This window comes from Sorex fumeus, unplaced genomic scaffold, assembly GCF_029834395.1.
Source record: "Sorex fumeus unplaced genomic scaffold, SorFum_2.1 ptg000265l, whole genome shotgun sequence".
NCBI lineage: Eukaryota > Metazoa > Chordata > Mammalia > Eulipotyphla > Soricidae > Sorex > Sorex fumeus.
The window spans coordinates 11579779-11593844 of NW_026606322.1; the positions used below are offsets into that span (position 1 = coordinate 11579779).

The 14066-nt window shown below is 42.7% G+C and overlaps 1 protein-coding gene across 6 annotated transcripts in view; it reads right to left on the reverse strand.

Moving 5' to 3' along the window:
- Positions 1–347: 347 nt before the first annotated feature.
- The window catches only part of CD200 (CD200 molecule), a 220773-nt gene continuing 207054 nt past the window's right edge, over positions 348–14066 (reverse strand). For all 6 annotated transcript variants that reach the window (XM_056109287.1, XM_056109293.1, XM_056109289.1 and 3 more), the window contains one exon: positions 348–544. In XM_056109287.1, coding sequence (XP_055965262.1) covers positions 363–544 — 182 coding nt within the window. In that variant the 3' untranslated portion in view covers positions 348–362. The remainder of the gene's footprint in view (positions 545–14066) is intronic.

Consider the following 14066-nt stretch of genomic DNA (forward strand, 5'->3'; position numbering starts at 1 on the left):
AGAAATAAAGCTTGGTAGGTTAGAGAGAGAGACAGAGACAGAGAAAGACAGAGACAGAGAGAGCCAGAGAGAGACTGTTGATTTTCTGTACCACTGCACTGGCACCAGGCTTGCTGGAGGAAGCGCAAAATAAAAAAGCCTTATTTGTCTCTCAGTAGGCTCTGAAGACTAAAACCTCTTCAGGGAGAGGAGTTCTGGGGAAGTTCTGTTAGAATCATTTTTAGCATACCAGTGTGCTATGCAGAAGCAACAGCAGCCAACTTTTTTTTTTTTCCTTCGTCTTGCTTTTAGCTACTTCTTGAATGCTTTTCCAATTAAGGACTTTGGACATCTACTTCCCTGGGGATTCCTATTTCATCCTTTCACTCTAATAAGGTCCCCATACTAATAAGGCCATTTCTCACTCCTATCCAGGTTTTCCTTGTTCTTTCAGAAAGCTGTTCTTTCAGACTCCGAATTTTCAGATTCACTTCCATCGCAAAGAATTTTCTGGATTCATCCCAGGCTGACATCAGTTGGGGGTTTTTCTTCAGTCTCATAGAGGCTATTGTGTGCAGAAAACAATACTTACAGTAAGTCTGTTTTATGACTGACATTCAAGCTACTACAATTATAAACTTAAAACTTGATATTCCTAAAATTTTTCAACAAACTTTCAAATCTAATGATTAAAAATATTTGGATGACAATGAAGTAATTTTTTTATTTTTATGTTAGCATTAGATTTCACAAATAAAAATGTGCATAATCCTTTAACCAACAATTTTCAGCTGGAGAAAAAAATCTTGAAAATTATTATTTAGACACAAAATAAAAATTACTTATTTTATGCATTAAATGTATATAGTTCACCAAGTGCTCATATAAATCTAAAATCTTAAAATTCCTGTATGTAGTTGCTTGTATATCTGTAAACATTTTCAGCTATATCACACTTAATACAATTAATTTTTTCACACTCCTTAAGCTCCTAAGAAATCAAACATATAAATTCAATCAAGTAAACCTTTGTAAATACATAAACAATGATACAAAAGTTATTAATAAAGCTTATAAATTTACATTTAATTATCTTTTTAAAATTTTTGAGACATACTCTTGGGCCACACCCAGCAGTGCTCAGGACTTACTTCTAGTTCTGTTCTCAGGAATCACCCTTGTGAACTTACGGAGACCACGTGGGATGCTGGAGATTAAACCTGGGTTGGTTGTGTGCAATGTAGGTGTCCTACCTGCTGTACCTGCTGATCTGCCCCTTGATTCTCTATTTTAGTATCTTAAAATTTTAATCTGAAGTATAACTTGTATCATTTGTCGTCCTATTGTTCATCAATTTACTTGAGCGGGAACCATTCATCCATGTCGCATGCTAGCATAGCCCAGTGGTGTACTGGGGGCTCTTGCAGGGTCAGGGGAACGAGACCTATTACTGTTACTGTTTCTGGCAGATCAAATATGACATGGGTAGCTTGCCAGGTTCGGCCATGAGGGCGGGATACTCTCGGTAGCTTGCAGGGTTCTCCAAGAGGTACGGAGGCTTTTGGGCGGCCTCCAAGAGAATACAAGCAAGTATGTTCATCTGAAGTAAAACTATACATTTAGTAAATTATATTATCTTCATTCTTGAAAATTGACTGCAAATATAAATGTGTAAAACCCATTGCTTTAGCTAAAATTATTTACCCATAATGTTATTTTCTCCTAAAAATATTAAAACTATACAACACAATAAAATGACTTTTAAATTTGTTGGTTTTGCATAGACATATTTATTCAAAAACTACTATGTATATTTGCATCACATTTATGTTTGTTTTTTCTAATATATCAGGTTTGCAAAATTATATAGCACAGTAATCATTTGTCACCCATCACATAGTATTTCAAATTATATATACAGTATCCATGATCAGAGATTTGATACTAATGCTATACTTTTGAGATTCTGGGTTATTGGTCAAGGAATTAAAGTCTAGAAGAGGTGAATGAATACAGAGCACACCCCAAGAACGCACATCTCAGGTTTACAGGATAAACTGTTTTAAAAGGTTCAGCTATGTCACTGAAGAACTCCCCAGTGAAACAATTCAGACTATTACATAAGTAATGGCTCCTTTAAAGCTTTACACTGGCTCAAATGTTATCATATTTTCTTACATTTTTGCACTAAAGTTTTACACAAGAATACTGTAACATACCACCAGATTTCTGTCTTTTTGTTTGATATTTGGAATAAATACATCTGTGTGCAAGATTGTGCATTCTATTGCTTTATTTATTATTGAAATTGGCCAAGAAAGGAAATGAGGACATTAATGGATCAAATTATGTGAATTGACTTTTTAATATTTTTGTACAAAGTATTGAAGAGTTGGATTGCTTACTGGCTTGCAACTAAAGACTAGGCTCTCAAAATCAAGGTATCAGGAAAGTCATGACTCCAGCTGAAAAAAAATTCTTCTTTGCCTCTACTTATTTTAATGATGTTAACATTCCTGGGCAACCTATAATTTATATATGCATAATTCCCATCTCTCATCTTTGGATGGAGTTCTAAATGTGTCTGTCTCCTCTACTGGCATTCTCTTTCTAATAATGCTTATCACTGGATGATAGACTCATCCAATTCAATTGTAACTACCCTCAAATAAATTCATATTTTTGGAACCAGGGATTAAGACTTCAACATTTTAGAAAAGCATAACGAAGCTAAAAGTACAAGATTCTTTCAGGAAAGTAAAAGCATCTTTGGAGAAAGGTCTAATCTAATTAATAATGCATAATAAATTCTAAATTCTGATCATGCTAAACAAAGCTTCTCAACTTTGGCACTATTGGCATTTGAAACAGGATAACTCTTGCTATGGGAGATTGTCTTATACTTTCTAGGATATTTAGTAAATTTCCTGGCCACAACTTAGGACCCATATGATTGAGACAACATAAATGTCTCCAAGCATTGCCAAATGTCTCTTTGGGGCTTAGGAAGGGTTGATAATTGACTTTGGTTGAGAACCATAGGTCAAAGATTAGGGAAACCACAGATAAAGGACAGCTGGAATTGGATTACTTTCGGAAATAAACAGGAAAAATAGCAGTCATCTCTGGCAATGAGAGGCCTGGAAATGAGGTCATGAAAGCATGGTGATTTCTGTAATAACAAAGTTAAGGATATAAATCATAGAGAACAGTGCCTAAGGTAGGGTAAGGACTGCGTTAGTGGCATTGGAAATAAATGAGTCATCGATGTACAGATGGAAATGACCAGTATGTATGCAGAAGCTGTTTTAGAAGACATTGAGAGAAATAAAAATCTTCCAGGAGTAAAAGTGAGTACACTGGGGGTGGGGGGTGTAAGTGTAAGAAAAAGGAGAGGTTACAAAATTGTGATTTTAGATACAAAACAATGGAGTCAGGAAACAAGGAGTCAAAACGTAACAACAGCAAGACACATGTCCCCACATCAAACCCCAGCCCGGGACTCCAGAGCTATAGAGAAAGCAAAAGCACATTTCTTTTTTCAATTTAAAAATTACTAAAACAAATGCTAAAGTATTGCTGAGTGTCAGCAGCGTTGACAAATGGATGACCTGTGGATAAATACCAAGAAGACGTGACAAATATATTTTGTTATCTGTATGACAAGATGTATATTACTTTTAGCCATTTTACATTGGACAATAGCAGCTGCTCACAAAGGAACTACCTAAATACTTATCTGAACACAATAGGATTTAGCTCGCCTGACTTTATTCTATGAGGAATAGGTGTGTTGGTAAAAAAAAAAAAAAAAAACAACGAACAAAGACTCCATAAAATGCACGTTTCTGTTTTTAATTTAAAATAAAGTGTTGCTGAGTATAAGGATATAAGCAACTCAGGCATATGTTAATTTTCTATTCTTCTCTTTTTGTACAACCTCTGGGGAGCAATACAGCTGATGTCACAACAGAAATTATATACTTGTTAACTTGGCTCAATGATCATTCTTTTGGCTTGTCATAAATGTTAATATTCTTTTTTCCTATAATTTCTAATAGAAACAATTTAAGTCCATCTTTTTGTTGGGGGAACAGTTTTCCCCAATGTGCCCAGATACATTGTATTCCAGGTACGGGCAGACATGGGACAAAGGATAACAGGTGTGCAGAGAAACCACTCTGAGAGAAGCTGATAGCTGCTTGCTTTATTGCCAGATGCACACATATTTTACAGGGGGGTCTTGGCTTAAGAGGACGGTCCAATCACATAGAGTTCAGCATTACTGACCTATCACCTTTCCAACTCTGCTTTGCCCAGGCCCAATCCCATTTAGGGCTAGATGTTGCAGTTAGATGGCAGTTCTTGTGAGAGTTGGATGAGACTCAAGGTTGGATACTTGCTGCTTGTAAAATGTGCCCAGATTCTCCCTACTGGGTCACTATGCAGAAACAGGTCTTATCTGCTTTGCAGGAACAGATCTTATCAGCTCTGGTGCCTGTCGCGGTACTCCACATCCATACTTGAATCTCCCCACTCCCTTTCCTTTCAATTGTTTTTCTCTCGTCAGTAAGATATTTAGCAGGATGTGCTAGCATTTGGGAGGATAGGAAAGTACTAGTCTTTCCATCCTAATTGGACTTCTGGCATACCAGAGAATTGTTTGTTACACCAGAGTTAAATCAAGAAAGTCTTATCAAAAATTTAGAGAGAGCTAAAAAGCATACTTGCTGTGTCCGTAAATCTTTCCCATCTTTGAGAGATTCCTTTAAAATGTTCTATTTAGAATCCTCCTAAGTATTAGTCAGACTTCGGGTTGTTAATAAAAGACATGAAGGGTTTTCTTGATTTCATGATTTACATCAATGTTTAAAACTTTACAATGAATAACTTGCAAGTAAATATTGTACTTTTGAGGCTGGACATGGATTACTTGAGATAATCAAATGATCAGAAAAGTAGAAAGCCGGGGCTGGAGTGATAGCACAGTGGGTAGGGCATTTGCCTTGCACGCAGCCAACCGGATTCGATTCCTAGCATGCCAGATGGGCCCACGATCACCGCTGGGAGTAATTCCTGAGTGCAGAGTCAGGAGTAACCCCTACGCATCACCGGATGTGACCTCAAAAGACAAAAAAAAAAAAGAAAAGTAGAATGCCTTGGATGGGATGGGTGGGGGGAAAAGGTAGAATATCTTCATAAGTATGGCCCCACTATTATGCAATGGTAATAAAGATATCTCCTCTTTTAAGAAACTACCCTAGGATCTATGTAACTTCCAAGTTCATGCAGATCTGACAGGGAGGAAACCTTAAGGCATGAATATCAGCAAGTTATTTCTGGACATAAAACTTAGTTTCAAAGGCAAAAATATTCTGAAAAAATAGAAAAATATATTAGGGAGAAAACATTTATTTATTACTGGTACCAAATACAGGATTGAGTATTTAAATGGACTTTGCAGAAAATGTCCATGTCCTGTTTGTTCAAAGGGAGCCATCTGTCATTTGGTTCTTTTCAAACTTCTTTTGAAACGCAAAAATCTCCAGGATTTCTTCCAAAACTTACATGGATTCCAGAGAGATTACCAGTGACGGTCTCAGTCACATTCAATACTCTTTTTAACATATAATTTTACAACCTGCCTCACTTCTTTGTTTCTCAATATTCATACCCCCTCTCTCACTTAAATTGTTGCTAATTTATAAGCTAGAATAAGAAGATACCACAACCATTTTTCCCAATGAAACAACTGGAAATAAAATAATAGTCATCAGACAAGCATATCTGCTGAAGAACTCATCCAAAATATGCAAGGAATGCAAACAATCGGAAGACAAACAACTTAATCTTTTAAAAAATGGGCTAGTACCAGACAGCGCACTAGGTAAGTTTGGCATGCAGTATACCTGGATTCTGTCCCCCAGCACTCCACATAGTCCCATGAGCAAACCTAGGAGTCATCCCCGAGTTTAGAGCCAGGAGAAAACCCCAAGCATCACTAGGTATGGCACAAATCCTGAGTACAAGGCCAGGGATAAGTCCTGAGCACAGCCATTGTGACCCCAAAACAAAACAAAAGAAAAATATTACACAGTCAAGTCATGAAAAGACAAAGCTCCTTAACGGCCATGATCCAGTGACACAAAAAAAGAATCTCTGAACCTAGCAGCTCTCTGCAGAGATGCCTTCAGACTTTAAGCCAGGCCAATTTCACCAGCGTACTTCAGACAGGAGTAGTAATCCCTTCACCTGCCCCTTAAGAATCCCGGCAGTTGCCAACTTCCAGAACCCAATGAGAAGTGCAGGTACACGGGTTCAGTGATGGCAAACTCCAGGCCTCAGGGATAGGGATAGGAGATGGGCCAGTCCATTTCATTTCCTCATCCCTGTAGGACCCTGGAGGTCATGCCCATGAGCTGCCTCTGGCTGCTATTTAAGTTCTTAAACAGCCATAATCCAGAGATACACAAAGGAATCTCAGAACTGAACAGCTTGCTGCAGAGATTTCTCCAGACCCTAATTATCTAAAATTTTAAAATTCCAGCAGCGACATCTTATGCTATTCACAACAAGCAATACAAAATAGATTATCTAGCATATCTGCCTTTTGGGGCAGGTTTGAGTGGTGGCAGGAAAATTCAACATAATGGTGGTGGGAAGGTATAATGGTGGTGGGACTGGTGTCAAAATATAGAATGTAATCCATTACCATGAACAACTTTATGAAAATAAAGGAAGTTAAAGGTTAAATAAAAGGGAGTTAAAGATGTGCAGATTATGAATTTTTTTGATATTATAAAAAGTCAGTTTTAGTAAAAATTAACCTTTGGACACTACTTCCACTACCCAGCCGTCGCCACACTCCAGGACGCCTTCTGGACCCGCGCGGCGCGACACATCATGAGACACTAAATACCCATCTTCCGGAATTGTCGTACCATATTTGATAGGGTTCAAATATGGTAACACCTACAAGGGGGTTTAGCGGTCGCCCCAAAAGCCTCTATCCCTCTCGGGAAGACTGGCAAGCTACCGAGAGTATTCTGCCCGCACGGAAGAGCCTGGCAAGCTATCCGCTGTGTATTCGATATGCCAAAACCAGTAACTACAACTGGTCTCATTCACCTGACCCTGAAGGCTTCACCGACATGGCAGCACTGAGAAGGATGAGAAAGGAGAGGCCGACAAAATCTCAAGGCCGACCTAGGCTGCCACAACGAAGGAAGACAAAAATGATCGTCTGTACTTTCAATGCACGTACGCTAGCATCAGATGCATCCATCGAGGACCTGATGGTACAAGCGCGAATGATCAAGTACGACATCATTGGTCTGACCGAGACAAGAAGGCACGAATTTCACCATGCCGTTTTCAACACTGGAGAAGAATTGTTCCTCGGAACATGCGATAAAAGAGGTGTTGGAGGTGTCGGTGTCCTTGTCAACACAAACTTGGCCAAGAGCATTGATTCATTCGAATGCCTAACAACCTGAATCGGACATTTACATTTGAATAGATGTGGCTCACAGCCTGCAGTTTCTATCTTCGTTGTCTACGCACCAACATCTCATTATGATGAAAGAGAAATCAAGAAGTTCTACATGGAGCCAGAGAAGTTCTATAAAGAAGACCACATCTTCTACAAGATCATTGTGGGTGATTTTAATGCCAAGATAGGACTGAGAAGATCAGCTGAAGAACTTCACATCGGGACCCATGGCCTAGAATGGAACGAACAGGGTGAGAGACTGTCTGAGTTCATCATGTCGACCAAGACCATTCATGGTAACTCACAGTTCCAGAAGGCAGAATCTAAACGATGGACATGGGAGTCTCCCGGTGGACGATTCCACAACGAAATAGACCACATCATATTCAATCGACGGTTTTGCCTAACCGATGTCGCTGTTGTCCCAAAATTTCGAACGGGATTGGACCACCGTCTCCTTCGTGCAAAATTCTTCTTCACAGAGCGGGGAGAAAGGGCTGCAAAGTTCAAAAAGAGAACTCCCAGAATGACCACCAACTGGGAACTCTTTGGTACTATTGCGGCAACATGGGAAGATGCCATTGTTGACAACATTGATGAGGAATATGATCGACTGGTTCAGCACCTCCATGAATGTGCGAGGAACACCAAGAGAGAGATCACTTAATCACTTAATCACTTAATCCCCGTTATTCATCGATTTATTCGAGCGGGTGCCAGTAACGTCTCCATTCATCCCGGTTGCATGCTAGCGTAGCCCAATGGTATCTGTTCGTTTTAGGAACATGTAGAGCCTCAAACCGATCATTTGGGTCTTGACAAAGAAGTCTGACCATCTTATAGGTGGGCGTCCACGTGATCTTTTGATGTCTCGTGGAATCCAATCAGTAATGGCTCTAGTCCAGCGGTTGTCTGTAAACCTCATTACGTGTCCAGCCCATCTGATTTTTGATGTATTGGCAAATGAGACAGCGTCCCTGATTCTTGAGCGTTGACGAAGATCAGAACTCCTGATTCTATCTCTCATTTGAGTGAATCGTGATATTCCAAGCATAGTTCTTTCGATTCCTCTTTGAGAGACGCGAATAGTATTCTCATCCTGTTTTAGTAGGGTCCAGGTCTCTGAGGCATATGTTAATGCAGGAAGAATAGTGGAATCAAAGAGATGTGCTCGTAGCTGGAGGTTCTTTGTCCTTTTAGTTATTTCTTCAATGCTCTTGAAGGCATTCCAAGCCGCTCTCTTCCTCCTGTGCAACTCAGGTGCCAGGTCATTCATCATGTTGATTTCTCGACCTAGGTATATATAACTGTTGCATTCAGAGTTGGTGGTTCCATTGAGAGCGAATGGAGCATCAGGAACAAGGTTGTTTCTCATAAACATTGTCTTCGTAAGATTCAGCTGTAGTCCGACCTTTCCACATTCACGGTCGAAGTCGTTCAGCATTTGTGCCGCTTGGTTGATGTTTGGTGTTATTAGAACGATGTCATCAGCAAAGCGGAGGTGGTGTAGTTGCCGACCATCTATCTTCACTCCCATGTTTTCCCATTCCAGTCGTCGCATGATGTTCTCGAGGGTGGCACTGAAGAGTTTTGGTGAAATGGTATCACCCTGCCGAACCCCTCTCTTGATATGGATGATAACTTCTTTGTAGAATGGTGAGATCTTGGTAGTGAATCCGCAATAGAGCTCACGAAGGATCCTGATGTATTGAGTTTGTACGCCCTGATTGGCTAGGGCTTCCATGACCGCTTCCGTCTCAACAGAATCAAAGGCCTTCTTTAAATCAATGAACGTTAGACAGAGTGGCATCTTGAACTCCCGAGATACCTCAATGAGCTTGGTTATTGTGTGGATATGGTCGATGGTACTGAATCCTTTTCGGAATCCAGCTTGTTCACATGGTTGTCCTTCATCTAGTGTTCTGCTAATCCTATTCAGGATGACTCGAGTGAATAGTTTGTAGATGACAGACAATAGGCAGATTGGGCGATAGTTGCCAATGTCGTGGATGTCTCCTTTCTTGTATAGTAGTACAGTCTTGCTGGTTTTCCATTGGGATGGAACCTTGCATTCAGACAGGTAGCGTGTGAAGAGTCGAGCCAATGTATTGATGAGTACTGATGGTAAGTTCTTCAGGTGTTCAGGTCTGATCTTGTCTGGGCCAGGTGCTCTTTGTTTCTTTACCGATGAGATGGCATGTTGGATTTCGGAAGGGAGAACATTGGGAACAACATATCCATCATGTGGTATGTGGTATGTGGGCAAGTGGATGTGGTTATTAAAGAGATCTGAGTAGAAGTCATGAATAATCTTCTCCATTGCCCTTCTGGAAGATGTGATAGATCCATCATGATGTCGGAGGGCAGTCATCTTGGTTTTGTAGTTGGTGAAGGACAGGCGGGCATTACGAATGTTTTTCCAGCTTCTGCTGCATCTACCAGTACTGCTGCTCTCCTGTTTTTGAGGTCATCCTTGATGGCTTCTCTGCACTGTTTTGCCAGTTCGGACGTTTGTTTGTGGTTGCCTGAGGCACGTGCCAAGCCACGTTGGCGAATAAGTTCAAGAGTGTTCGAAGAAAGACGTTTTTTTGTGGTTATCTCTCTCTTGGCATTCCTTGCACAATCATGGAGGTGCTGAATCATTCGATCGTATTCTTCATCAATGTTGTCAATGACGGCATCTTCCCATGTTGCCACAACAGAGCCAAAGAGTTCCCAGTTGGTAGTTGTTCTGGGAGTCTTCTTCTTAAACCTTGCATTCTTTTCTCCTCGTTCTGTGAGGTAGAATTTTGCACGAAGAAGATGGTGGTCTGATCCCGTTTGGAATTTTGGGACAACAGCAACATCGGTTAGGCAAAACAGCCGATTGAATATGATGTGGTCTATTTCATTGTGGAACCGTCCATCGGGAGACTCCCATGTCCAACGTTTAGATTTAGCCTTTTGGAATTGTGAGTTACCATGGAAGGTTTTGGTTGACATGATGAACTCAGATAGTCTGTCACCCTGTTCGTTCCATTCCAGGCCATGGGTTCTGATGTGGAGTTCATCGACTGATCTTCTTGGTCCTATCTTGGCATTAAAATCACCGACAATGATCTTGTAGAAGGTGTGATCTTCTTTATAGAATTTCTCTAGCTCCATGTAGAATTTCTCAGTTTCTCTTTCACCATAACTGGATGTTGGTGCATAGACAACAAAGATAGAAACTGCCGGTAGTGAGCCACATTTATTCAAGTGTAATCGTCCGATTCGGGTTGTTAGGCATTCAAATGAATCAATGCTTGTGACTAAGTTTGTGTTGAAAGGATACCGACACCACCGACGCCTCTTTTATCACATGTTCCAAGGAACAGTTCTTCTCCAGTGTCGAAAACAGCATGATGGGATTGATGTCTAATATCACAACAAGCTCCTGGGAGAGCACAAGGCAGAGTCTCCTACCCTGTGTCTGACTATCCTCGCCAGGGCCCAACAGCTGAAGACCTCCAGGCCCCAACCAAGGCCTTACTGGAGCCACTCTCCACACACTTGGATAAGCCTCAGACATAACAGAACTGGCAGAGGAACCCAGGTGTGTGGGACCCGGGGCTGAGATCTCCAAGCCTGCACGGTTTGAGACTGGACCTGTCAGTAGCTAGACAGTTACACCCTCCAACTGCCGTGTAACCCCAACAAAGGCCAGGATCCAGAGAATATCACAACAAGCTCCCGGGAGAGCACAAGGCAGAGTCTCCTACCCTGTGTCTGACTATCCTCGCCAGAGCCCAACAGCTGAAGACCTCCAGGCCCCAACCAAGGCCTTACTGGAGCCACTCTCCACACACTTGGATAAGCCTCAGACATAACAGAACTGGCAGAGGAACCCAGGTGTGTGGGACCCGGGGCTGAGATCTCCAAGCCTGCACGGTTTGAGACTGGACCTGTCAGTAGCTAGACAGTTACACCCTCCAACTGCTATGTAACCCCAACAAAGGCCAGGATCCAGAGAATATCACAACAAGCTCCCGGGAGAGCACAAGGCAGAGTCTCCTACCCTGTGTCTGACTATCCTCGCCAGGGCCCAACAGCTGAAGACCTCCAGGCCCCAACCAAGGCCTTACTGGAGCCACTCTCCACACACTTGGATAAGCCTCAGACATAACAGAACTGGCAGAGGAACCCAGGTGTGTGGGACCCGGGGCTGAGATCTCCAAGCCTGCACGGTTTGAGACTGGACCTGTCAGTAGCTAGACAGTTACACCCTCCAACTGCCGTGTAACCACAACAAAGGCCAGGATCCAGAGAATATCACAACAAGCTCCCGGGAGAGCACAAGGCAGAGTCTCCTACCCTGTGTCTGACTATCCTCGCCAGGGCCCAACAGCTGAAGACCTCCAGGCCCCAACCAAGGCCTTACTGGAGCCACTCTCCACACACTTGGATAAGCCTCAGACATAACAGAACTGGCAGAGGAACCCAGGTGTGTGGGACCCGGGGCTGAGATCTCCAAGCCTGCACGGTTTGAGACTGGTCCTGTCAGTAGCTAGACAGTTACACCCTCCAACTGCTGTGTAACCCCAACAAAGGCCAGGATCCAGAGAGTATCACAACAAGCTCCCGGGAGTGCTCCCGAGCATTCGTGGCCGCGCGACTATTTATTTACTTTTCTCTAAATTTTCAGGGTACCTTAAATATCCTTCAAAATCCAACCCGCACGGCAGAGCCTGGCAAGCTATCCGTGATCTATGCCAAATAGACCAAATTGATATGCTAAATCCAGTAATAAAAAAAGAGAGAGATAGCCACAAAAAGTCGCCTATCTTCGAAAACTCTTGAGCTAATTCGCCAGTGTGGTTTGGCGCATGCCTCAGGCAACCGCAAGCTAACGTCTGAGCTCGCAAAGCAGTGCAGAGATGCGATCAAGGAAGACCTCAAAGAAAGAAGAGCAGAAGTACTGGTAGAAGTGGCAGAAGCCGGGAAAAGTATTCGTAACGCCCGCCTGTCCTTCGCCAACTATAAGACCAAGATGACTGCCCTCCGACGTCCTGATGGATCCATCACATCCTCCAGAACGGCAATGGAGAAGATTATCCATGACTTCTACTCAAATCTCTTCGATAGCCATGTCCATTTGCCGACATACCAAATTCCACAGGATGGATATGTCGTTCCCAACGGTCTCCCTTCCGAAATCCGAAACGCCATTTCGTCGGTAAAGAAACAAACAGCACCCGGCCCAGACAAGGTCAGACCTGAACACCTGAAGAACCTGCCGTCAGTACTCATCAATACACTGGCTCGGCTCTTCACTCGCTACCTGTCTGAATGCAAGGTTCCGTCCCAATGGAAAACCAGCAGGACCGTACTACTGTTCAAGAAGGGAGACATCCATGACATTGGCAACTATCGCCCGATTTGCCTATTGTCTGTCATCTACAAGTTGTTCACTCGAGTCATCCTGAATAGGATTGGCAGAACATTAGATGAAGGACAACCATGCGAGCAAGCAGGGTTCCGCAAAGGGTTCAGCACCATCGACCATATCCACACAATAACCAAGCTCATTGAGGTTTCTCGGGAGTTCAAGATGCCGCTCTGCTTAACGTTCATTGATTTAAAGAAGGCCTTTGATTCTGTTGAGACGGAAGCGGTCATTGAAGCCCTAGCCAATCAGGGCATTCAAGCCCAATACATCAGGATCCTCCGTGAGCTGTATTGCGGATTCACTACCAGGATCTCACCATTCTACAAAGAAGTCATTGTTGATGTCAAGAGAGGGGTGTGGCAGGGTGATACCATTTCACCGAAACTCTTCAGTGCCACCCTCGAGAATGTCATGCAACGACTGGAATGGGAAGGAATGGGAGTGAAGATAGATGGTCGGCAACTACACCACCTCCGCTTTGCTGATGACATTGTTTTAATAACACCAAACATCAGCCAAGCGGCACAAATGCTGGCCGACTTCGACCGTGAGTGTGGAAAGGTAGGACTACAGCTGAAACTTACGAAGACAATGTTTATGAGAAACAGCCTTGTTCCTGATGCCCCATTCGCTCTCAATGGAACGACCATCGCCGAATGCAACAGCTATGTGTACCTAGGTCGAGAGGTCAACATGAGAAATGACCTGGCACCCGAACTGCGCAGGAGGAAGAGAGTGGCTTGGAACGCCTTCAAGAACGTCGAAGAAATAGCTAAGAGGACGAAGAACCTCCGGCTCCGGGCACATCTCTTTGATTCCACTGTTCTTCCTGCATTAACATATGCCCCAGAGACCTGGGCCCTACGCAAACAAGATGAGAACGCTATTCACGTCTCCCAAAGAAGAGTAGAAAGAGCTATGCTTGGAATATCACGTTTCACTCAAATGAGAGAAAGAATCCGGAGTTCTGACATCCGTCGACGATCAAGGATCAGGGACGCTGTCTCATTTGCCAAGGTGTCGAAAAACAGATGGGCTGGTCACGTAATGAGATTTAAAGACGACCGTTGGACTAGAGCTGTTACTGATTGGATTCCACGGGATGTCAAAAGACCGCGTGGCCGCCCACCTACCAGATGGTCAGACTTCTTCGTCAAGATCATGAACAATCGGTTTGAGGCCCTTCAT